Genomic DNA, 24359 nt, shown 5'->3' on the forward strand with positions numbered 1-24359 from the left:
TTAAAAAAAAAAAAAAGTTGAAGAGTAAATTAATTGAAAACTAAGAGGTTAAAAAAAAAAAGTCCCCCAAACCATTAATAACAGACAGAGAGAGATACAGTTAAAAGAAAAGGGTAAATGATAAAGATACCACACACTAACTATCAGCTTTGACAAATCCCATGTCCTCTTGCAGAACTTCAGTACAATGGCAATCAAAAGTCGGGATAAACATGACCACACTGAAAAGACACTGTGGCCAATGATGCTGCTTAGATATCAAAAGGGATTATGTGGAAGGAAACTGAAAAATAAAAGAAGTGATTAAATAATCAGGATTAGTCTTAAAAATAGCCAGGACAGGCCTTTTATCTTTATATATTAATAAATAAACAACAGTCGACACTAAAAAAGTTTAAAATGGGACCCCCCCAAAAAAATGAAGAATCATATTAAGGCTTGCCTTAAGAACATTTCCCTTTCAAAATGTATAAATGTATAATATATTTGGAAAGAATATAATCTTGCAAATAGATCCAAGTTTTGTAAAAATTAAAAGAGGTTTTAAATTGGTGTTTGCTCTGCAGCAGTCCATGATATAAAATGTGAACACAGTTTACCACCAACCACAGAAAAATCCCAGGATCACAGCTCACATCTCAAAAAGACTTCTAGCTATAAGACAACGACATTTGCACACACTAAGTTATACTAATTACATTTCTGAATGCCAGCCAAAATGTAAGTTTAGGACCATCAAACCTAGATCTTACAAAATCAAGAAAATCCCCCATTGCTTCAGGTCGTCTCTGAAGCCTTTTTCCTCAGCGAACCTATGCCTACTGAACCTCGTGACATTATTAAAGAAGAGTAGTAACCACTCCTGCAGCTCCCAGTTCTTTGTTGGCGATTGAACACGGCACTGCAAGGCCAGACATTGTGAGAGCCAATACATCCACAGGAATGCCAATCACTTTCTACTTTATCTATACTTGCTCAAGCAAATAGGAACACGGGTACCAAGAACATCTCACTAAGTATCAATGCTACATTTATCTCAGGAGCCACGCAGCTTAAATAAAAATAGCCCATTATAAAGCAAGTGACCTTAAATGGGGCTGATTTCAAACAAGCTACCCTATATGACAAGCTAAACCAATGTATCAAGACCTGGACATGTATATTTTAAGTTGGTTGACGGGTTTCCTAGTGAGCTTGTCTCAGGTGGTCTGTGGATCTATCCTACCACATCTAATGTATCCACACCGAGCTCTTAACGGAACAAAGATCAGCACATAAACCACACCCCTTTAGCACCCCATTACCTTCCAATAGGAAGACTGCTTGCTTGCGAAAAATCTTCACCAGTGTGTCATCCAATTCGATTTCCTGAAGCTTAGAAATAAGCTGCTCCTCATTCCGGCAAACCTTCTCTTGTGTGTACAGCCCGTCAGGCATGATTCGCTGCTGCCCCAGGCCTATCAGGGCTACCTCTACAGCCAGTGTTACATAGGACTCCCCTTCTTCTAAGAACTTGTGTGCAGGCAGATGGTGGTACTCCAGGGATTTGCACTGTCCCACGTTGTCTATAAAATGCCACAAAGAGAGTACTTAAGTTACATTTGCTACTGACAGGCACAAATTACATGCTCTAATCAGTACTGGTGACTGAACTCACTTAACTCGGAGAAAGTCAGAACACCCAATTTTTATGTTAGAATGCAAAGCTTTCTAGTGTATTTTAAACTGTGACTATGGATGATAGAGTGTATGTTTTGTGGGATTAGGATTTGTGGGGTACTAAGGACCTTAAAGAGTGGAAAACGATTTTAAACAAAAATAAAATTCCATGCCATCAGAGTTATAAGACTCATTATATTGTATAACTAATATATGCTAATAATAAGTCAATGTTAAAAAAATTACATGACTATAATGGTATACTTTAAGATGTGCGTGAACAGGGGTTGGGGATTTAGCTCAGTGGTAGAGCGCTTGCCTAGGAAGCGAAAGGCCTTGGGTTCGGTCCCCAACTCCGAAAAAAAGAACCAAAAAAAAAAAAAAAAGATGTGCGTGAACAATGTTTTCATACTTTTTTCTGTAATACTAACATTTCTAGTGATGAGTACAGAATACAGCGTGTGCAACTCAGGGTCTTTTTGTTATCCCAGGTCAGTCAATGCCAGAGAAGCATTCTCTTGTCTCAGTTCAGGAGTGTCAATGTGAAATTTAATTCAGTCGCAAAGGGTATTCGGACTCCCACCTGTCACCCTCCCCACACAACTCGGGTCACCTGCAACTCAGGAAGGCAACCGCTGAGGGCGACACTGAGACAGACAAAATGTCAAACTTGTTTCATCTCATCCTGGCACTAACAAAAGGACAGTCCTTACCCTTCCTCAGCTCTGCCTTAGGTAAGCTTTTGAGGGATGATTCTGAATTTCCAAGACTGAAGAGAAATCTCTGTTATGGAATGTATGGTGTCAAACATTTGAAAGGTATTTGCTAGTTCCCAAAATTAGTCTCAAAATATTTAAGTCATTTTTCATGCAAAGACAACTTTGAAAAGCAACTAAATATTCTAGTCCTGAAAGCTATGGTGTATAGCCGTATTTATTTCTTTATCATAATCAAGGTTGAACACATATAAATGTTATTAAATTCTTTTGTTTACTCTCCCCCCCATTAAATTCTTAATATAGGATCATGTGCCAGAAGAGTTCAGGTCACTGACAAATACTGCCAGATGTTGATTCTGAAGATGCTGCCATGGGGGAGGCCCACCTGAGGCTTGAGTGCCTATTTCCTAGCGCTTACTATCACTAACCCACAGATCCTGTTAACTACATGGCTTCATACAACATACCAAGGGCTGGAGAGATGGCTCCTGACTGTTCTTCCAAAGGACCTGGGTTCAAGTATAAGCTCCCACAAGGCAGCCCACCACTGTCTATAACTCCAGTTCCAGGGGATCCGACACTATTATTCGTGTGTGTGTGTGTGTGTGTGTGTGTGTGTGTGTGTGTGTGTGTTTGTGTGTGTGTATGTATATGTATATGTATATGTATATATATACAAAATACCAATATACATAAAGTAAAAAGAAATATATCATTTAAAATATATACTATAAAGAAAGACAAGGACTAACATCATTTGGGTTTAGAAAAGAGAAGGAACAAACAAATGCCAATGACTTTACCTGTACAATCTGAGAACCCAGAGAAGGCCTCATCGTCAGTGTGGCAAGCTTCCATGAGGCTACTGAAGAGAGTGCCCACGGGGTCAAGGGGGTGTCCAACCCAGCCTTCCAGATTGGTTACTGAGGTTACGCTTTTATGGGGCAGCTCTGTTTAAAAAAGAAATGGAGAAATGGAGAGACGGAGGTGACGGGAGAGCAATATGGGTGATACAGATTGATTTAATAGCAGCACTCTGAACAGTTAGTCATTAATTCAGATGGAAAGGTCCTTATTAGTTAAAAAATCTATCAGCTGGAAGGTACTACAATGTCCACTTGATGAGTTGTAAAGGTTCATCTGTCAATCAATCTAAATGGCACTCAAGTCCAAGAATGGCTCCCCTCATCTGTGTAACTCATGTGCCCGACACCATGTGCTAACATTCACAGGACTGTCCTCCTGCTGGAGAGACAGGGGCTCATCCTGCTACCTCTGTGCCCTTGCACAATCAGCAGAGATGAGGAGATACATCTTCACATGGCCACCGTACCAGCACTCACTGGGTCATCACGATGAGAAGTGGAGCAATGACGCTCTGGGTTTGACACCAACCCTCATGCCAGCCCTGTTCAATCACTTCACAGTGGCTCTCCTTTCCGGGAGACCGGTTAAGAGTGGACCTTCAGCAAGAGTGAGCTATAGCTCAAGTTAGATTTTGACAAAAAATTTCTTTTTTCATTTTCTTTACAGAATGTTAGCTCTCTTGTGTGGGAAAGTGCTGAGAAGAAACCCTGCAAATGTTTTACAGTATGATCTACTATAAAATGCTATTTAAAGCTGCTTACCAAAATAATAAAACAGTAGCATCTCTTTCTTAAAAGAAAATAAAATCTAGTTATCTGAAGCATAGATTAACAAACTGACTCATAGTCAGCCAAAGCCTCATCCATGAATTTACCATTTCTTTGGAAGCCTTCTGATTTTACATCACTAACTCTTAGTGCATGAGAACAGCACATGAAATCTTATTCAAGCTGCACTCTAGAGTCCTCAGAAAGGTCATCATTCCCTTGGTTTTGGCCACTGGCTTTCACATGTGTAACAAGTACAAGATGAGAAGCAACAGCCACACTCTCTGGTTCGGCTAACTCTGGATGCTTGGTTTAGAAATTGTATATGGTTAGGAGAACTGTGCAGACAAATCTACAGGCAGGAGAGAGATTTCTAAGAAACAAACTTTTAAAGAGAGGGAGAGGTTATTTTCTTTCAGAATCAGAAAGCTGACAAGTAACACCAAGGGAACTGAAATACTCAGACACTACATTCACTAACCTCGGTCCATTTACAAGTAACTGTAAGCAACACCTAATATTAAGGTCCATTCTAATATTAGAATAAACAACAGCAAATCAGGGACAGATACACAGTCCTAACAACACTCAAGAACTGCCAGAAACAAGTTTCATCACTTGCAGGATGATACAGAATGTGTCTGAGATGGCCCAGGCCTGGGCTATAGCACACCTGACTCTGAGGCAAATCGCACTGGTCAAACCCAATGTGATTTCTTTCTTTCTTTCCTTCCTTCCTTCCTTCCTTCCTTCCTTCCTTCCTTCCTTCCTTCCTTCCTTCCTTCCTTCCTTTCTGTGTTTTGCCCCCGCCCCGCTGCTCCCCTCCCCACTGCCGGTCCCCAACGTGATTTCTTTAACATTTTTACTTTTTGTTTCTTAAATGGAACAATTTTACAAAACAGAATTTAAAACTAAAATTCCTCAGAAAAATTTACATGGTTTCTAGGATCATCCAGAACCAATTCTTTTGACATTAAACGAAGTTCTGTGCATCCTCTTAGTTTGAAAGCTATCCTTTATACAGTTCAGAAGCAAATACCTGGACCAGACACAATCCACGTGTTTAGAGGAAGTGGATTTCAGAGACGCTCTCTACAGGGTCTAGCAGTAATGCATTTCAGGAGAATGAGCAGAGTCGTTGCATATCGAGGCCACTGACATCCAGTCTGATCTGCACTGCCCTTTCTGTGGTTCAAACTGTAACTCTGGAATTCTTTGCACAGTGACTGACAGTGCCAGCCTACACACACCAGTAGTTTCACCATACAGGAAATTGAAAGTTAGAGCCAGCACTTGCTAACCTCCAGCTTATTCCAACAACTTTTCATTATTATCTGTATTCAAGGCATGTCTAAGGATCAATGGATTAAAAACACAACTAATAATAAGAGCCAACAGTAAATATAACTGTAACTGTTCATAATTTAAAAAAAAATTAGAGCAAAGCAAGTCACCCCAAGAAACATTTGCTTACAGGAGGAACGAGTGTGCAACTAGGAAAAGCAGATGTGTCTATCTCCCTCTCAATCCGCAAGCTGAGAGCCACTAACAGCCTTTGTTGTCACTACTATGATGCTTATTCAAAATGAGAAGACTAATCAACTAATAAACTGAGGTAAAGACAAGTTAAGGTGTCCTGTCAGTTGATAGCTCATCAAATGTCATTTGTAGACCTTGAGAAACCAACCAACCAGCCAACACACCAAACAGGGATTTCTCTTCCGATCACTTTCAACAAGTAACAAGTCCTCAAACACAGATTACTATGGCTATAAAAATATAGAATGCCAGGCCTTGCTTCAGACTTTCTAGGAATTAGTTGGTTGATCTTAGTACTCTTAAAGACAGCCCACCTCCACCCCATGTTGAGACCGGCTGTACAGAAGAGGGACCTCAGAAACAGACAGTAGTCATCAGCTAAGGGTGCCACCCGAGACATGCTGCTGGGATTTAAGGATGGGCAGCTGCTGTAGAATTCTTAAGAGTTTGAACTAAAACACTAAGATGATGTCTGGCTTCCATTTTAGATGATCCAGACAGATCATCAGCTGTTCAAAAAATAAAAATCACCTTAAAAAATTAGGATTTTTTTTCTACTTTTAACATTCAACCAAAACCAAAAGATTTTATCATTATAGATATGTTATCAAATTAAATTTTTTCATGTGTCTTTAGCTTATGGGTATCTGATATGTACGGTGGCATACCACGAGTGTCTTATATCAAACATTTTTAGAGTGGTGAATAAAACCATTTCTATGGTTGTGCTTTCAAAACCCCATCATCTCTTCCAGCAGAACGTGAAACCAAGTTCCATCCTCACCCAGAAGCCCATGCCAACAGAGACCATCTCTTTCATAATCACCTTTTTTTTGAGTCCGGAACATTTCCAACTGCTTCTGCTGCTGTCGTCGTAATGTGTTCACAATAGCTATCGCTAGTCTCAGGGCTTCTCTGGGGTACCCGTGAGAACGTAATGCATCCACTCTTGCACAGGCTGTAGGAACGTGTTCTACAAACAGAAACCCAGAAATGGGGTAAAGTGGCTGCTGTCAGATCCATCCATAAAAGCAGGCTGCTACAGTAGATGTTTCTCCCCAAGTGCCACAGAAGAAGATATAGGAAACCTGTTTTGAACTTGGATCTGAATGGAAATTTCAGACCCCTGTGCCAAGCATTCATCTGTCGCCCATTGAATACCTCGGTTCTCTACCTCCCACTCTAATAATGCTATAGAAACTAAACAAAGGAGTAAGTCATGGAAATGTTTTTCCAGTTTGGCCACTTACCATGCCAGAGGGGCCACCCCCGGGAGTCAAAGAGGGAGTTTTCAGTGTCGTCATGGTAACAGTAGTTGGTGTACAGGTCACTGCTGATAATGTGCTGCAAGTGGCTGTCCTGCCAGTGGAGGTCACAGGCCTCGATGGCTCTGGTGAACACTGTCCGATGAGGCCTGTTCGATGAATCTGTTTTTTCCACAATTCAGAAAGCCGTGTCAGCTATTATTCACATGTGAATAAATCAGTCATACCATTCTGCGGCCAGATGTTCATGAACACACCCACACACACTGTCCTGCACCCGCTAAGAGAAGGGTGGAGGGTGAATGAACAGCCTCACATCCTAAGTGCTAGAAGGCAGTGAGCCTAAAGTTTCCAGTCATTTACTTGCTTTATCAAACGCAAACACTCTGCGGCCATTAAAGCTATGGTTAAAGGCATCCTGCAAAAAGAATTGTCATGTCTAGTCTCCAGCCAAATATACGCAAAAGAGGCACTTGGCTTTAAAATATTAAAAAAAAAAAATCACAGGAAAACTCACTGCTCCCTACTTCTGAGGTGCTGTGTTGGGCTGCCCCTGATGGGATCCACAGCTCTCACAAACACTATGCAAGAGATGCGACACCAGCCATGGAACCTTACAGGAGGATGCAGTCAGCCTTCAAAATATGCGTAAGGGTTGTGCTTTTGGTTGTATTTTTTAACTATATTGTGCGGTTTTGCACAATTAAAACTATTATGCTTCTTGGGATATAATGATGAAATGCCACTTTATATCCCAAAGGGCATAAATGCATCTGGTTAACAGTTCACAAAGCCACACAACATAGCTACAAAACAAACCAGCGCACTTACCTTGCCCTACAGGCTGTCTCCTGACTCCTGGGCAGGTTCCATGACTGGTGTGATGTCCCCAGCATAGTGTATGCCGGGGCATCACAAGAGAGCAGAAGCATACAGTCCGAAGGGGGTTCAAGGTTCAGGACCTGACGAAGAAAAGAAATGTTTGGGGAATAAAGGATATTCTCACCTCAGCTCCTTGGATTATTCAACTCCTAAAGAGACTACAGGAACTCCCGCCCCTTGGGCCCCAACGCCAAACATACCTTCAACTGTGGCACAAGCCTGCACTGAACCGTTTCACTTTCGTATACTTAACTGTGCTCAAGGATAGCCCCCTTCGTTGCTCTCTAAGACTCAACTAAATAAGATGCAAAATGAGGAGCTTCCTTTACGGCAAGGTTTTAACTTCCAGTCCCTGGACCTCTATCTGAGCAGACAAAAGGCAAACTATACACAGGGGCTGCAGCCGTGCTGACAAGATCAGCCTGGTGGACCCATCTACCTGGGCTCTGTCCTGCTGAGGGAACTAAGCCATGACTTGTCACAGTCTGGCACACAAGCACTGCCAAGAGTCAAACACACCTTTACTACAGGATTAGCCAATGCAGCCATTTGCAATGGCTGTTGGTAAGTTCACAAAGACACCACACTTCAGAGTGGTCTCATATCAACTTAGTGATCCGTATCTAGAGGGAAGACATACTGAAGTGCACACATGACAGATACAGAGGTGCAGGTGACTATCTGCTGTGACTCCTGGCCAGGATCCTTGCTAGCAGCAGATGGATAACCATTCTGTAAAACTAGAGGGATGGATCCAACGTTTAACTGCCTTTTGTCAATCAGGATAAATGTGCTACTCCCAGGAGGGAAAAAATTTTACAACCTCTCCTAGTTAAATATCCAAAAATTCAAGTTTCCTTGAATTTTTATAATTTTTAAAAGAATTTTAAGGAATTTTCCTAGGTATTTTAAAGTGGTCTTAGTATTTGTTTTCTTTACTTCAAGTTGCAAGGTAAAACTTAAAACTGAAGAGACTACAAAATGGCAACCTGCTATTATACATGCTGTGACCGTGAGTTAGTGTTCAAGTACTGATGTGGCTCTCTGACTATGACAGTAATCCAAGCATGTGCTATGGTTTCGTTAGAGAATGAAAGGAACTGTCACTGTTTCGTCGCAGTACAGAGAGAAGTAGAGAACACACACTGGTTTGCTCCAAGATACCAACAGAACCGAGAGTCACCAAAAAAGGCTAAACTTTCACAAAATTGTATTTAAATGACCATGATGAGCACAAAAATAGATATACACAAACTCTTAAGTATTTAAAAAATAGCATATAACAAAAAAATGGGAAAATTGGGAAAGTAAAAGGTGAATTCTTATTTTTTAAAACAAAAAACAAAAAAGACAGGCAGGCAGGCTTTCACTCTATAATCTTAAAAAGCCCTCCTGAAAGAGAAGGATCCAGATGTTGTTCACTAAGCTTAACTAATCCCCCAGCCATGGTGGGCGTCCGAAGGCCTGTGTGTGCACTCTTAACTCCCAGACGCACAGTGAGCTCCGTGTGATGCCTCAGCTACTAGGTTGAGCCCGTCAGTGCCCAGGCTCTCCTCTAGAGAGAACAGCGAGGTGGTGGTTCCAGGTGCGAGCAACTACACGCTCGGCAGGTATGGTAGCCACCACCCCTTGGAAGCAATGGTTCTTCTCACAACCCCTCAGAAAGGACTGAGTGTCTGTTAAAAAGCAGGTACCCTTAGGCACAAAAGTCACGGCACTGCCTTTGGACTAAATGCAGACATGGCTTTACCCTGCCAAAGTCAAACAGTAACGGAAACGAGCTGTTGCCCTGGTTTGTCCTGAAAGCTAGATCATTTTTTCTTCTTATATTTTGGTGTTTTACCTCCTTGTGTGCCTATGTACTGTGCACAGGCCTGGTACCACGAAGCCAGCAGAGGGCATTAGATCCCATAGAACTAGAGTAACACATGGTTGCAAGTTACTATGTGAGTGCTGGGCACCAAAGGCATGTCCTCTGAAAGAGCACTGCTCTTAAACACTGAGCCATCTCTCCAGCTGCCATCCAGTATCTACAGAATTTTCATATTAAATCAAAAGTAACATCAGAACCAGAGAGTCAAATGTAAAACTGTAGGATGTCAAAGTGACAGTCTCCCCAAAATAGCAGCAACCAAAACTCAGAAAACCTCCAATTATAAAAACAGAAGATTAAAGATATCACGTAGGTAGACATCAAAGAACACTTCTCTAGCAATGAAAGAATAAACGTTGACCAATTAAACTCGACAACTTAGAAAAAAAAATGGAGATCTGAGGGCTACATTTAATTATTAAGTAACATCGTCATGAACATGTTACAGACAGGATGGACTTCAAACACTGAATTCCCAAGGCAAATATCTCCAGTTAAAACAGCCTGACGATCATCTTCTAGGTCCCGAAACCTCTCCTTGATGGGCAAGTCCCTGAGGACATTCTCGGTAAAGACCGAAACACTTTGCTATCACCACATTTGACCTCCGCACACTGCATAGCATTCTCTTTAGGAATAGCAACTCCTCTGTTGATCAGCAAAGAATGCATGATTCGGGATCCTTCCAATGCTAATTCCAACCCTGCTTCTATCGTGTGATTTAAATCACTTTCAAATCCCCCACCAAGCATAAAATTCAAGAATATTGGTACAAATTACTAACAGCAGATTTGTCCAAGACTTAACAAGTTAAGAATGTGATTTTGAAAAAGACCAAAAAATGCAGTAACATCTCACAGACGAAAGTGAAGCCAAGGAGTAGTTTGTTTTTAAAAGACAGAAGAGAAACTGAAACTACAGGATAAAGTTATGGATTATTCTGGAAACAGGTGGAAACATTTCTTGGTTGTCTGAGACTGAGGGCACTGTTCACCTCTGGGTGGGACCAAATAAACTACACAATCTCCTCACAGTCAAGTTCCCTGATGCAAATGCCAGGAGTAACACAAGGCCCTTAGCTCACAGACCCATGCTATAGTCTAAAGCAATTAAGTACACACATTAAGTCTGAATATGAACTGACCAAAAAAGTCAGCAAATACGTTCCTCAGGCATCTCAACAGTTTTTACACAGTAATGCGACACTTCCCTACCCTGTATTTGTAATTAAAATGTAAAATTCAAACTAAACAATTAGTGGATCCTTTTAATCCCCACTAATATGTAGGATTATCATATCTATCTGCATTGTGTTATTTTAGAAAGCATACGATGTTCCTAGTTACAATCAAAACTCATGCACGCATTCAAAACCACCATGGATGTCCTTGAATTATGTAAGTCCCCGGCCATTATCTGTTAACATTACAAACGTGTGCCCAGTGAAGCAGGCGGGAAGGGGCAGGATAGCAGTGTGGGCTCACCTGGGTTGGCATTTGCACCCTGAGGCAGAGCATTGGTTAGGTTGGGCAATTCACCACCATGATTTCCATCTTCCCACGGACAGACATCAACACTGTTCCATTTTCTCAGCTGTTTCAGCCAACTGGCCTTTTGCTCCAACTTACAGTGGGGGTTTAACACGATACACATCCACAGAGCACCTAGTTTAAAGAGGACAAAGACATGCATTTCAAACATTATAAAGATGTTCACGACTAACAGCTAAAGACAAAATCTGAATCAAGTCAAGATAGACAAGGATCCTGCCAGGTCACCTGACAGGAGATATCCCAGACTCTACGTTTAAATGAGGACCAATGAGCCCTTACACACTAGCTCTGCCATCCCTTCTTACTTTCAGTATACTTTCCATATTAAAGCCAGTGACCTCAATCACAGGGTTCAATTTAAACACAGTATGCACACTGGCACTGCGATATACTATTCTGCTTCATTCTTCTCCCAAATCAAACTTACTGTCAAAGAATATCTTTGTATAATAAAAGAATAAGACTACAGTATGGACATACATTCCTAGCCTCCTTACAAGAATTTCAAGCATTATAGTATCCATAATTATGTGCATGTGTGTACATGCATTCTCATACATGCACACACACATGTAAATGGAGTAAGAGTTCAAGTTTAGACGTCAATAAAATGAATCATTTACGAATAAAACTCAAAGGCAGGTCTGATGACACACAGCTATCACTTGGGAAGCTAAGGCAGGAGACTCACAAGTCTTGAGGGAGCTTGTGGTACACAGTGAGTTCCAGACCAGTGAAGTACTGTCTCAGAGACAACAAAACAGAACAAAACAAAAAGTAAGTTCCATTAAGCACACTTTCCTAAGCCATCTCACAGGTCCCAATCTTCATATAACCACTAAATGCCGAGAGACATACTAGTAAAGCTTTCCCTAGTTTTTCCAGAAGGAAAAGTACAGATGAATTCAAGGGAAAGAAATACCTCATTATTTAAATAAAATAATGGTGAATTTATGCTTTCTGCATAGTTTCAAAAGGTGGTTAGCATAAATATTTCGCACATGTAAAACTATTAATTTCTAAATAAGGTGATACCAATGCCTTCCAACATTCACAACATGTCTTCTCTAGGGAGACACGTGCGGATGTCTGTGGCTTTGTTTAGTCTCTGTCAGCTGGGTAAGAAAGGTAGCAATGAACTAGGTGGACGCTGTTTGCTTTGCCCAGAAGCAATGCACAACAGTCTTTCATACTTCCTGAACCTGGTGCTGTAAATGTAAAATAGCTTAAAAACTTAAAACTGGAAAAATAAAATATACAAAGTTAAAAAAACAAAACAAAACAAAACAGCTTCAGCTTGTCTAAGCCACAGGTATTTACAATCTACATTTTAAAACTTTCAAATTGCCAGTTAGAAACAACATATGGTCAGCCAAGATGGACTAAGTTCACCACAGTGTCTCTTCCTCCCAGTGATTACAAGGAAAACCTCTGGACAAATGAGAAGCAGAAACCCAAGGGCTCTGAGAAGTGAGCGGAAGTGAGCTGGTCCAAGAGAGGACCTAAGACATCAGGTGGCCCACAGGACTGCGGTTTCCACTGCTCCTCACCTGCATTTCTTCTCCTCCTGGACTTGATGTCAGATAATAGGTTCACTCAAGGAGCTCTACACGGGCGGATGCATGAAAAACCTGAAACTTGATTTTCCCCCAGCAAGTCTTGGAAAGGAAAAGCCCAGCTCAGAGACGGTGAGGGGGGCTGTCCAAGTCCTCACCACAGCATGCACATGGGACAGAAGCAAGGCACAACGGCGGTGCCTCAGACCACTGACACTGCAGCCCTCAGCCAAAAGTGCTGTGACAGGTTATGGTCTCATCACCTTGGTTGGTTGTTTTCACTTTTTCACTCTCTAGGGAGTTTTAATCAAATTCTGATGTTAAACTGTCTACAAAGAAACAGGAAAATGTGTCAGCTCTGAAGAGAAACTCCAACAGATGTCAGGTAGGATGAGCAAGATGTCAGCATTAGAGACTTGATAGTAACAGTAACTGTCTTCTGCTACATGCAGGTAAAAGCAGTTAAGGAAAAAAAACACGACATCATCCTCAGTAATGAAATGCAAACTATGAAAAAGAACCAGACAGAAATTCTGTAAGTAAAAAACAGTATGTGAAACAAATGTATCAAATGAGACCAAAAACTGAAGAGACAGCATAGGAAAAGAGTGAACCTAGGGGAGGGGCGACCTCGTGGGACGAACAGAAGACCAACTAGATGACACTCAATAGACTCTTAAACAGGTAGGCAAATGGCAAAGGTTGGTTAACATCTGTGTCACTGGGTTACAAGATGAGAAGTAAAAGACCCTGGAAGAAATAATTACTAAAACCTGTTCAGATTTTCAGAATGATATTAATTTACAGATCTAAACAGCTTAAGTCAACCTCAGAAAAGGGTCAGCTCAGAGAGAACCATGACCAACCATAGCAAACTCAAATTGCTGAAAAGCGAAATAAAAAATAAACAAAGCGCCGAAAAAACAAACAAACAAACAAACAAACAAACAAACAAACCATGCACACAGGGCAGGATCCAATGAACATTATCTGTTGAGTGTTAAAAGGAGCTGGAAAGCCAATGACCAATTCTATGGGCAGTGACAAGATCTATCACCTAGGAAACACGGGGAGACCCAGATATTCTCAGAACAAGGGAACCACAGCATTCACTGCTACAAGATCTATTTTAGAAAAACGCTCAAGCCAAGTATTCCTGATTAAAGAGAAATAACACCAAAAAGAAAGCTGACTGTCTAAGAATAAATAACAGAAATGATGTGCAGGGCCACGGGTTCGATTCTTAGCTCTATCAAATGTGTGTGTGTGTGTGTGTGTGTGTGTGTGTGTGTGTGTGTTTGTATCATACGTTCTAATCACCAATTAAAAGGGGCAATCAAGCCAGATTAAAGGCTAAGAACCAATATAATGGCATCCGTAATATATGATGATAAATGTAAAGGGACTAAAAAGGAAGACTGTGTCAAAGTAAGGGGGAGGGACTTTGTTGTAGACTTAAGGACAGGTGTGGAGTCAGACATTGCATGATGATAAACATTCTTCCTAGAGAGAATCCTAGGCTGTACTCAAGGCCTTAACATCCCAGCAAAAATAATCGGAACTGTAAGGAACATCAGAAATGTTTCAGCTTATCTGTAGACTTTCATCTCCTCTGTCAGTAATTGACAGAACACGTGCACAGAAAATTAGCAACTGCCCCAACACTATCAACCACGTAAAATAAATCAAAGGCGACCACACACCTAAATATCAAGCTTAAGGCCACAAAGCTTCCAGTAAAGTATCTCGAGCTAGGTAAGAAGTAGTAGCCAGAGTACCAAAAGGGCAGTCCATGAAAGGCAAACGATGAAATGGGCTTTGAGCACACTAAGAACTGTTCCACAAAGATGAGGGAATGACAAGGAGTCACACACCCGGGGAAGGAATCCTCAAGTCACAGTTGTGACAATGAGCAACCATCAAGGTACACACAGCCTTCTCAACAGTCATGAAGAAAACTGTACAAACCGACACAGTGAGCCGAGCATGTAAGAGTGAGGAATCGCTGCTAGAGGAAACCAATCCAAAAGCTTCCATAGGACAGCGTTTGAGCCAGGGGACGTCTGGAAAAGGCAAGCTAATGGAGCTGGGGGAAGGATATCAGTGGTTGCTCTGGGAACTAAGGGAAAGAAAGGCATCAAAATGGGAAGAGGACAGAAAACATTTAAGATGGTGAAACTACTCAGAGTAGAAGAGTTCAGAGGCAGGCATACGCCACCACAGTCATTAAACCCAGGAAGTGTACAGCACTTAGTGTCAACTCTCCTGAAGTGCGACAAGCATTGAGGGAAAAGGTGTCAGTATCAGCTCAGTGGTCGAACAAATACACTGCAGGTGCAGAGAGCACTGGTGAGGAGGGAGCTACTCGTGGACAGGAATTTCCACACCAATATTCTATGAAGTGTTTGTTAAAAAGTGGCGAAGAAAACTGTAGAAAGATATTTAATTAAAGAGAAAATAAAGAGTGGGCTGTCTGAAGAAACAGACAGACAAATGTGCTCAGCATTATTAGCTACTAGGAAAATGTAAGTTACACTCACGGTGCGACAAGGAGACAAGGCAGTAATAACTGCAGGCAAGGAGGCGGAACCTACCGTGTGAACTGCTGAGGCAGCAGGAAGAAGTGGACAGCCACCTGCAAGACCCTTTACAACAGGATCCAGAACTCATTCCCACATTTGCCCAGCAGAATTAAAAACACGCCTGGAAATACATGCTTATGGAAGTCTGACTGAGGCAACGGCAACAGCAATGGACAATCTGAATGCTCTTCAACTAGTGATCGGGTCAAAAGACCGTGGTATAGCCCTATAACAACAAACTAACCATGGATACACAGATGCAAATGCACTCTGGTCAGTGAAATCCACATTTCAATGATGTTTCTGTAGTGTTCACAGTATAGAATGACTAGTATAGTCATAGTATGGTCAACATTTGTAACACAAGGCCCTGAATGTGCTCCCTACTACTGAAGGAAAAACCAAACGAGTTGCCATTTATTCGGATGCCCACTACCTGCTACCAGTTACATTATTTAAAACCTGCAAGCATATCCCATCAACTCATTATAGTAATTCTCTGCAAATCTATTACTATCTCCATGTAGAGTGCCTTGAGTCAGTTTGGTTGCTTTAGCAACATTTCACAGCCAGGAGAAGAGGCCAAAGGGCAGGAGCAAGGTCTCAGGACTTCAGCATCCAGCGACTGGACCTTCCAGGACTCGGTACCTTCCTGAGGCATCCCCACAAGGCACACTGGCATGTCTCCGCCAGGGTTCTCTCAGAAGGCGTTACTTTTATCCACGAGATCTTATGGTCCAGTCACCTCCAAAGGCTTAGCTTCTTAGTAGCCAACAGTTTAGATGCCAACATGGGAAGCTGGGATGGTTACAGAGACTCTGACTGTAGCCATGACAAGGGTCAAACCCAGAGAGCCTAGGAGCCCTTAACACAAGACCCTAAGTATTCTTGGTTCATTTCAACGAGGATTTCTATATGACCAGAGGAAGAGAATTTCATAAAAAACTTGCCTTGAACTTTCATGCTGGCATTTCCCTAACTAGAGAATTTCCATTTTATGGAAGGAGACACTTTTTTTTTCAAAAATCTAAGTCTATTAATTTGCTTGAAATGTTCTTTTATTGCTCAACTCCTTAAAGAGAGGTTTCATCCAGAATGGGTGTTCTTAATGCTAGACTCAAGTTTAGTGCCATGAGAGATGTGGCTTTTTGTCTTAACAGTCATCACTACAAAGGTTGTAATTAGCTTTAATAACCAAATTAACCAAATTGAATAAGTCATTCTCCAAATTTTATTAATTCAGGGTCCCACTCCGAGCATTTATCTCCTTTCCCTCCAATGTGCCTGAAGTATTTGTAGCTGTGAGAGTAAAGTTCTTTAATGATTAAACCCTGCTCTATGGCTTCTCTGAAATACTAACTCTTTCAAGGATCCAGTGGGACAGTGGTGAGATTCGGTTAAAAGCAAGCGTTTCCAGACAAGTCTGAAGGACTCTCCTGAGCCTCTGTGGTCCCAGTTCCCTAACTGAAACAAAGGGACAATAATTTCCGCTTAATTCATAGGAGTTTTACACTTAGGTTTCTGCCAACTATAGACTTCACCAAGCCTCAGACAGCCACATTTCACACAGAAACTCCACAAATAGACACTGCTGCTCTCTTATTAAAGTTTTGACCCACAGCTTATTCCAACTGATAAAATTTTCCCAGACCCAGCAGAAGAAACACTGACATCATTCTGCAAAGAGAAAAGCAAACAGTCAGTGGCGACCCTAGTCTATCACAACTGCTAAGCACTTAAAAACTTGCTAAATTATGAAATGGAAAAGTCAATTACTGGCCGCTTACTTGCCATAGATGAGTATCTGTTTTTAAATGTGGTAATCTTGGTGCTTTTATATTTGTAACTACTGGATAGAATTTTGTCTGAAATAAAAAATTAACTAGTCAGTCTAGCAAACTATAATATTAAATTTGTAAGACTTTATTCTCTGTTATTGGTAAAATTAGGATGTGCCCTGTTCTAAGTTACACAAAATGTGGAAAATTGATTTTTTTTTTCAGTCTTTACCTTAACTCGAGAGACTCCATTTTATAAGCAGCTTTGACTCCATTTTGAGGATAGTAGATAATTCTGCATTTGGGTAGAAAACGAATGGCCCCCATCTATCTGGTGCCATCCACTGACAGAGATTGATCAATGACTTATTCCTGGAGGTATAAAGGGTACCACCGTATAAACTTATCAGGCTGAATTGCTACTATAGGTGTATTGAAATCCTACCAGAAAAACAAGGGCCAAGAACTCATCAAATACGCATGACTAATAAAATGGTGCAACCTCACTTGGACCCTTTAAAGAAATGATCAGCACAGACAATCAATCCATCTATCATATGATGACTTGGTGTGTGCATCAAGGTACAGGGCATTAGCCTTACTTACTGCTGTATTTTTCTCTTTCTAAAATTCGACCCTACAATCACAACAATGGCTCTCAACCAGGGACAATCCTATGCCCTTCTAGGAGGTATCTGACCACATGAGGTGCTACTTTGGTCATATAAAGTACAGCCCAGACACACTGCTTCACCCTACAGTACAGAGGATGAGCCTCCACCACAGAGAACTCGTGCACGAGTATCATTAGCTCAAATAATCAAATTCAAATAAATCACTCAGGAGATGAAAGAGCTGTAAGCCAGACAACAAGAAGCCATTGCAAAACTTAACAAAACCGGAGGTGTCCAAACAGCGCATTATTATTACATGCTGCTTTGTATGCAAATTTTTATCCCTGCAAGGAAAATCCTAACAATATCACGTTACACATGTTGGGTTTCTAATTAGATTCTACATTTAACGTTCTTAAATGTCTATCTTTAGGGTACAAAGATTGTTCTGTCTAATTCAACTAGCATTTCTAAAAGTGAATGGCATCTATACTTACTTACCTGACAATAATTGCTGTCATTTCACTGAATCTTTACCTCACATTAACCTTGCTTTAAATAACACATTAACCCTGTTTTAAATATTTACATAATTATCTCATTACCCTGCCAAAAAACCAACCAAACAAAAAGCACCACCTAGTAGACAAAGGAACTAAAGTTTAGAGATGATGCTATAAGGGAAGGAGTAAGAATCCTATTCAAGGTTCGCATTCCCTCACAAAAATAGGATCTTTAAATACTATAGCAATTTAGCCTTTAGTCCAGCTATGTAACCGAAAGGTTTTTTTTTTTAAAGTTTGGATTTATGCTAATTCCAAGACTAATGATTTTGGTCTTTTGACAGAATCATCTCATCTTTTGTATTTTAGAAGTATAAATATTTTATTAGCTAACATTATAAGTATTCTGAAATCTTTACAACTAGTAACCCTGTACTTTAACTATTTTTTAAAAGTATATCTTTATTTTTATTGTATGTTTTGCCTGCATATGTGTCTGTCTGCCATGTGTGTGTGTGTGTGTGTGTGTGTGTGTGTGTGTGTGTGCGCACGCGCGCACGCACAGCTGGTCCATATGAAGGTCAGAAAAGGGCACCAGATCCTCTGGAACGGGAGTTACAGGTAGTTATGAACCATTGTGTGGGTGCTCAGTAGCAAGTCTGGGTTTTCTGTAAGAGCAGGCAGTGCTCTAAACCAATAAGCCATCTCTCTACCCACTACCCACCTCCAACTGGGTTCTTATACTCATATACAGGAAAGTACATCCAACAAGAACCGCAGGCCTATCTAAATAAAAGCCCAATTAAACATCATGGAACTGCAGTTTTCAGGACCGACAGGCATAGAAAGTAATTTCAAATTAAAACAGTAGATGGGTAAACAGAAGCTAAACATAGGATTCAGATCTGATTATTCAAGTCAGGTGAAATCTGCTTTGTCTGAAAACACTACGGTCAGCTCTGTTAGAGTTAAGTCTACGTCAGCAGTTCTGGGGTGATGCATGTGACTGAGGACCCTTTCTGCCTGGTGGAGTATATTGCTGGGTATGGCATTATGAATTGTGAGCAAATAAATCAGCTGCAGACTCTTGCTGCATTTTCCTTTTTCCTTGTGTTTGCTGTTGTTAATATCAAATCAATTCAGTGATTAGAGGTCACAGATTTTTGTGGGGTGTTTTTTTTTTTTAGAGGGAAAAGGAGGTAGATTAATTAAAATAAAGCTGTCCATCTTCTTTGGAATCATTTATAAATGTTGCTCTCTTCCCTAATTTCTAGGATGATTAACTAGCGTGTATGGTACTGGAAAGTAGAGATGGGGACACGGGGGAAAAGAGCCAGTCCAGTGCAGGGCAGGGCAGAGCAGCAGGACAAATGCCGTCCCAATCTCTAACAGAGTGTAAATGCCCTGGTTCATTTCCCCTTGTTCCACATTCGTAAACGTGAGTGCAGTTACATGGGAGCTCCAGGTCTGCATCCCAGGCCATGCAAACCTTATCAGGGAGTAGCAGGCAAACGAAAGCAATCACTTTCAGTGCTTCCAAGGGTTCGATGATTATAAAATAATTCACAGTATTTATTTTTGTTCTCAGAGGCTATTATAATAGTATAAATTTCACGCATGGCCCAATTATCTAATCGTATTTATTTAGAGGCCATGAAATATCTAATTGCAGTCACAAATAGATCACTGGGATAATTAGTTGTGCTAGCAAAACTACAGTCATGAAACTTCCTTGGGTCAGACCACATGAAAGCCGTGACCCTAATTGTGACACTGTTATTATCAGCATAATGAAGTTTAATACATCAGTCACTCCCTGTTTGAAAAGTAAGTTTAACTGCCAAAACAGTCTTCTTTAAATTTGACACGCTAGCTTTTAATTTATTAAAGCATCTCTGGAAAATTTTCAAAATCAGACCCAAGGGATATAGTGAGACAAGGTTTACGACTGCCTGCGTTATGCACGGCCAAACTTCCTGCTAAACGGCATGTGCTTAGCTATGACAAAGCCAGGCTCCCAGAACATTTTAAAATAAAAATCTGTTCTTTTTTTTTTTAAATTGTCAAGAAGGAAAATAGTTAACAGGAGTTAACTGACATTCTGGATCGTGTTCATTAGCCGATAAACAAGCCTTCACTGTTGCATTTGATCTGTCAGTGCTGTGGGCCTGCCTTCATTAGAAGCTTCACGCTGTAAGAGATCACAGAACACCTTCCCATACCCTGAACATCCCTCTCCTTTTCAAGGGAGGGAGGGAGAAAGGGAAAGACAGAAAAACCAGAGAGATGAAGAGAGAAAGGCACAGGGGCAGGCTGATGGTTTTGTACCCTGAGATAGACAGCAAACACAGCCAATGGGTGAGGGAAAAGAATGTGAACTTGGGAAGCTGCAAGAACATGTTCAGGCTACATGACTGAGCCATCGTTATGAACAGTTCCACACAGTTCACTCAATGGTCACGACTCCAATTCCATATAAATCTATTTCTGAAAGGAGTCGGTTGGAAAACAAGTTCTTCCAGTGGTGACTTACTCCACTTTAACGTACAGATGCATGGGATCGATCCTCAAATTGTTTCTGCATTGTGCTTTCTACTGCATAATGCTTCTGTGGCTGTCTTGGGTGGTTTTTAATTTCTCATTTATTTCTTCTGGGTCCTTACTTGACGGTAAGGCTGTGAGCTCCCCAGTACATACTGCAGCACCCATACACAACTCTGGTACATAGTACTACAGGACACACAAGGAGGTTCTTGTTAATGGGCCTGCTACTCCTCTGGCAAAGTGCTGACCCATATTTTTGCTGCCGTGCACCTCTGAGCCACTGGTAAAATCCTCTTCCTTTTGCTGGGCACTGAGAGCCAATTAGGACAGAAGTCCATCAAAAGCTGGACTAAGAAGTGATCAAATTTAGCAGTGCCCAGCATTCTAGAATATTGTTGGTCCAGGTAACATTTTAGCACTATACTTGCATGAGATACCAGGGGCAGGGGGAGAGGGCACTGTCTAAGTGGACTGCCAATTTGTTCATCAAAACAATCTCGGAATGCACTGACTTTTCCATTGAGTGGGAAAAGAACTTATGGTGGGTGCTGGGTTTCCTAGAGAGCAGAATGTTTCATTTTGCTCTAATTCGTCCTATTACTGAATTAAACTTTGATGTATTGGTCTTGACAAGTGCTTCATGCTGATTGCATTGTGGATGATAGTATAATCACTCCCCATGCATTTCCCACAGGCTACATGATTAATGCAATAGATTACCTGCAGCACGGATGGCAAGGGGGAATCGGTGCCCTTCTGGACTCTAAACTGTTTGCATTTCGGGACGCGCCATGTACATGCATGCACACATGGGCACCCATGAATATCCTGGCCAGAGAAGGCTAGATCGACCAAAATGTGGGAGACTAGAGAGCCAATGGCAGTCAAGAGTAATGTTTCTCAAGTGTTTACACCAGAAATATGTCCCTAAGGCTCCCAAGAAGGGAGACAGCACTGTGCATCCAGCTTTGCTCACTTTCATCTTCCCAAGTATTACTGAGCACCAACTAAGTGCCAGACGCGCTTTTATGTTTATAGGAAAACAGCAAACTACATGTATTACTTTCAAGGTTCTAGTCACCTGAACAGAAGGGGGAAAGTTGGTGTAATTTAAAAAGAAGAGATTAAAAAAGATTTTTAAAATAGATGTTTTATATCTTAATAAGGTTTCATGTCTTAATAAAGACCAATGACAAGAAGACTATTAATATTAAATACACTAAGTAGTTTAATACTTTCAGAAAACCCTTTATATGATTTGGTCTATACATCTAGGAAAGAACATGTTCTGCATAGTATTGATCTGTTCACCAGAGGCACTATCTATATATCTCTATATAGATATCTCTCTCTCTCTCTCTCTCTCTCTCTCTCTCTCTGTCTGTACACACACACACACACACACACACTCTGAGGCATGCTGGTAACATGTGTTGAGCTCTTAGCAGTACAGTCAATGACTGACTCCAGCATGACTTTCAGTTTCAACTGGGACCTCACTGGGGCGTCCTCATTTATGCTATCTTGGTTCATCCAAGCTGTGCTCTCTATCTAAGCCATTTCATGGGACCTATTCTGATTTCTACTTTATGATTTCTTTTTATATTCTTCTCAAGGTGTCGACGGTGCTTTAACTGTCATGGGTCAAAATGAGATTGGCCTTTACACTTCAAAGGTTACCTGTGCAGGAGAAAGACCAGTGAGTTACCCATTCAGACACTCTCTCCCTTCCTGGTTGCTTTATCACCAGGTCAAAGGAAAGACACAGCCCCCAGCAGGGCTATCAGCTCGTGCCAATCCACTAATGAGAGAAGCAGCCGGCTCTTATTCGGGTGGTATGGTTTAAATTTTAATTTCAGAATACCAAAGAAAGTCATTAAGATGTTATGAAATGATCAGACAAGCCTACGGTAGCCTCACAAAAATTCACTTGCTATGAACTATTTTGCATTCTTTCTGCCACCACACTCTGTGAAAGTTGTTTATATAGATCAATGACTCTTTCAAGAAATCACCATTGAAGATAGATACATTTCTAACCTTAGAATTTTTATTCCACAGAACTGCTCCCAGAAAGTCTGGCATCTAATAAAGCAAGTTACAGTGCTGGATCTGAGTGGGACCTGCCTTCTGCCTTGTGTCCCTCCTCCCTCTCTTCTAGCCCTAGGGCCTTGATGGACAGCGGCTGAAACCTTCCAAGGAAGGCAAGCATGGCAAACCCTTGGAACTGCCCTCCTTGTAGACTACCACTTAATGCATTAATGGCATCTGTGATGCACGAGCCCTGTGCCAGCTCAAATCAACAGTTATCCTGGTAGCTGCTTCTGGCCTGTCTTCTGATACTCCTTATTTTGATTTAGCCCATGGCATGCCCGATTCTCCCCAAAGTCATTACAAACTCCACATGGCTTAAGATGGGGCTTCTCAGGCCCCAAGAATCTTCGTATGCTGCTCCACCAAGGGAAGAGTAAATCTTCCACAGTCTTTATTACTTCATGTTCACTCTCCATCCTCGTCAGCACTGCTCAACCTGTGGGTCTTTGGCAAAAGACTATCTCCAAAGATACTTATGTTATGATCCATAACAATAGCAATGAGAATAGTTTTATGGTTGGGGTCACTACAACATGAGGAGGGTTGCAGTATTAGGAAGGTTTAGAACCACTGTCTCTGTCTCCTATACCACGACAACACTGTCTTAGATCCACAACCCTGTGTGGCATCTTGGCATCTGCATCACCCTTTGGTGGCTGTTTCTTGAGGAAAAGTACGGTAATAATTCTTAGGAAGAGGAGGAAGTGGGGATAGAAGTTTACTAGAAATTATTTTAAGGGGAAAAACAGGGCACCTAATACCAACTCTGAGATTTCTATTAGCAACTAATGTAGGAAGAATGTGTGTTATCAATGACTTGTTACAGATCAACCACATTAAACGAAGGAAAGAGTACCTTTTTGGTATAAATAATGCTATACAGTATGCATACATGGCTTTACTATAGCAAATCCTATCTTAATTCTAGCCAAACTACTACAGTCTATATTTAGGATAGAGGTTTATAAAACCACAAAGTGAAATTATCCTAAACCATCTAAATTTGTTATAAATGATTTAATTGTACATGCAGATAACTTGGACCACAGTATCTTTAAGAATCTCCAATTTGTTCTGTAATGAAACCAAGTGACCCTCAATGACCTCACTTAATCCCAAGAGTCTATTACTTTCTATTAATACATATTTACAGTTTTTCTCTTTCCTACATGGGGTATTAAATGGATAATTAAACCCTAGAAACTGCAGTCAAAAGAAAGACAGTTCCAATAATTACACACGAAGTATTTATCATAGGTTTGTTCGCTGTAAAGTTTATGTTCTTTCCTTTCTAACTTCTGATTTCAACTACAAATTACTCTGTGAAGCCGAGAAAAATCTCCCCTCCTCTGAATCTTACAGCAAGAGAATTTCTAGGCCTGTGACCGAAGAACATGGAGTCATACAACTGCAGAATTCAGGCCCTGTAGGAGGACCTGGTGCCCAGGACGAGCTCTGCATTATACCACAGGAAGAAACAGAGACCAAGAGACCTCACTTCATCCTGCCTTTGAGCAGGCAGGCTCGCAGAACCTACAAACTACATGAGATCAAGAAGTGTTGC

At 41.1% G+C, this 24359-nt stretch overlaps 1 protein-coding gene across 5 annotated transcripts in view; it reads right to left on the reverse strand.

Annotated features, from left to right (window-relative positions):
* The window catches only part of Zswim6 (zinc finger, SWIM-type containing 6), a 167445-nt gene that overhangs the window by 12860 nt on the left and 130226 nt on the right, over positions 1 to 24359 (reverse strand). For 3 of the 5 annotated variants that reach the window (XM_087621664.1, XM_087621665.1, NM_001433121.1), the window contains 5 exon segments: positions 11056 to 11235; positions 6802 to 6978; positions 6378 to 6524; positions 3182 to 3328; positions 1305 to 1565 (listed from right to left, as the gene is read on the reverse strand). In XM_087621664.1, the coding sequence (XP_087477790.1) occupies positions 1305 to 1565; positions 3182 to 3328; positions 6378 to 6524; positions 6802 to 6978; positions 11056 to 11235 (912 nt within the window). 5 annotated transcript variants of the gene reach the window in all.

The sequence above is a fragment of the Rattus norvegicus genome, chromosome 2 (assembly GCF_021556685.1).
Source record: "Rattus norvegicus strain SHRSP/BbbUtx chromosome 2, alternate assembly SHRSP_T2T, whole genome shotgun sequence".
Lineage (NCBI taxonomy): Eukaryota > Metazoa > Chordata > Mammalia > Rodentia > Muridae > Rattus > Rattus norvegicus.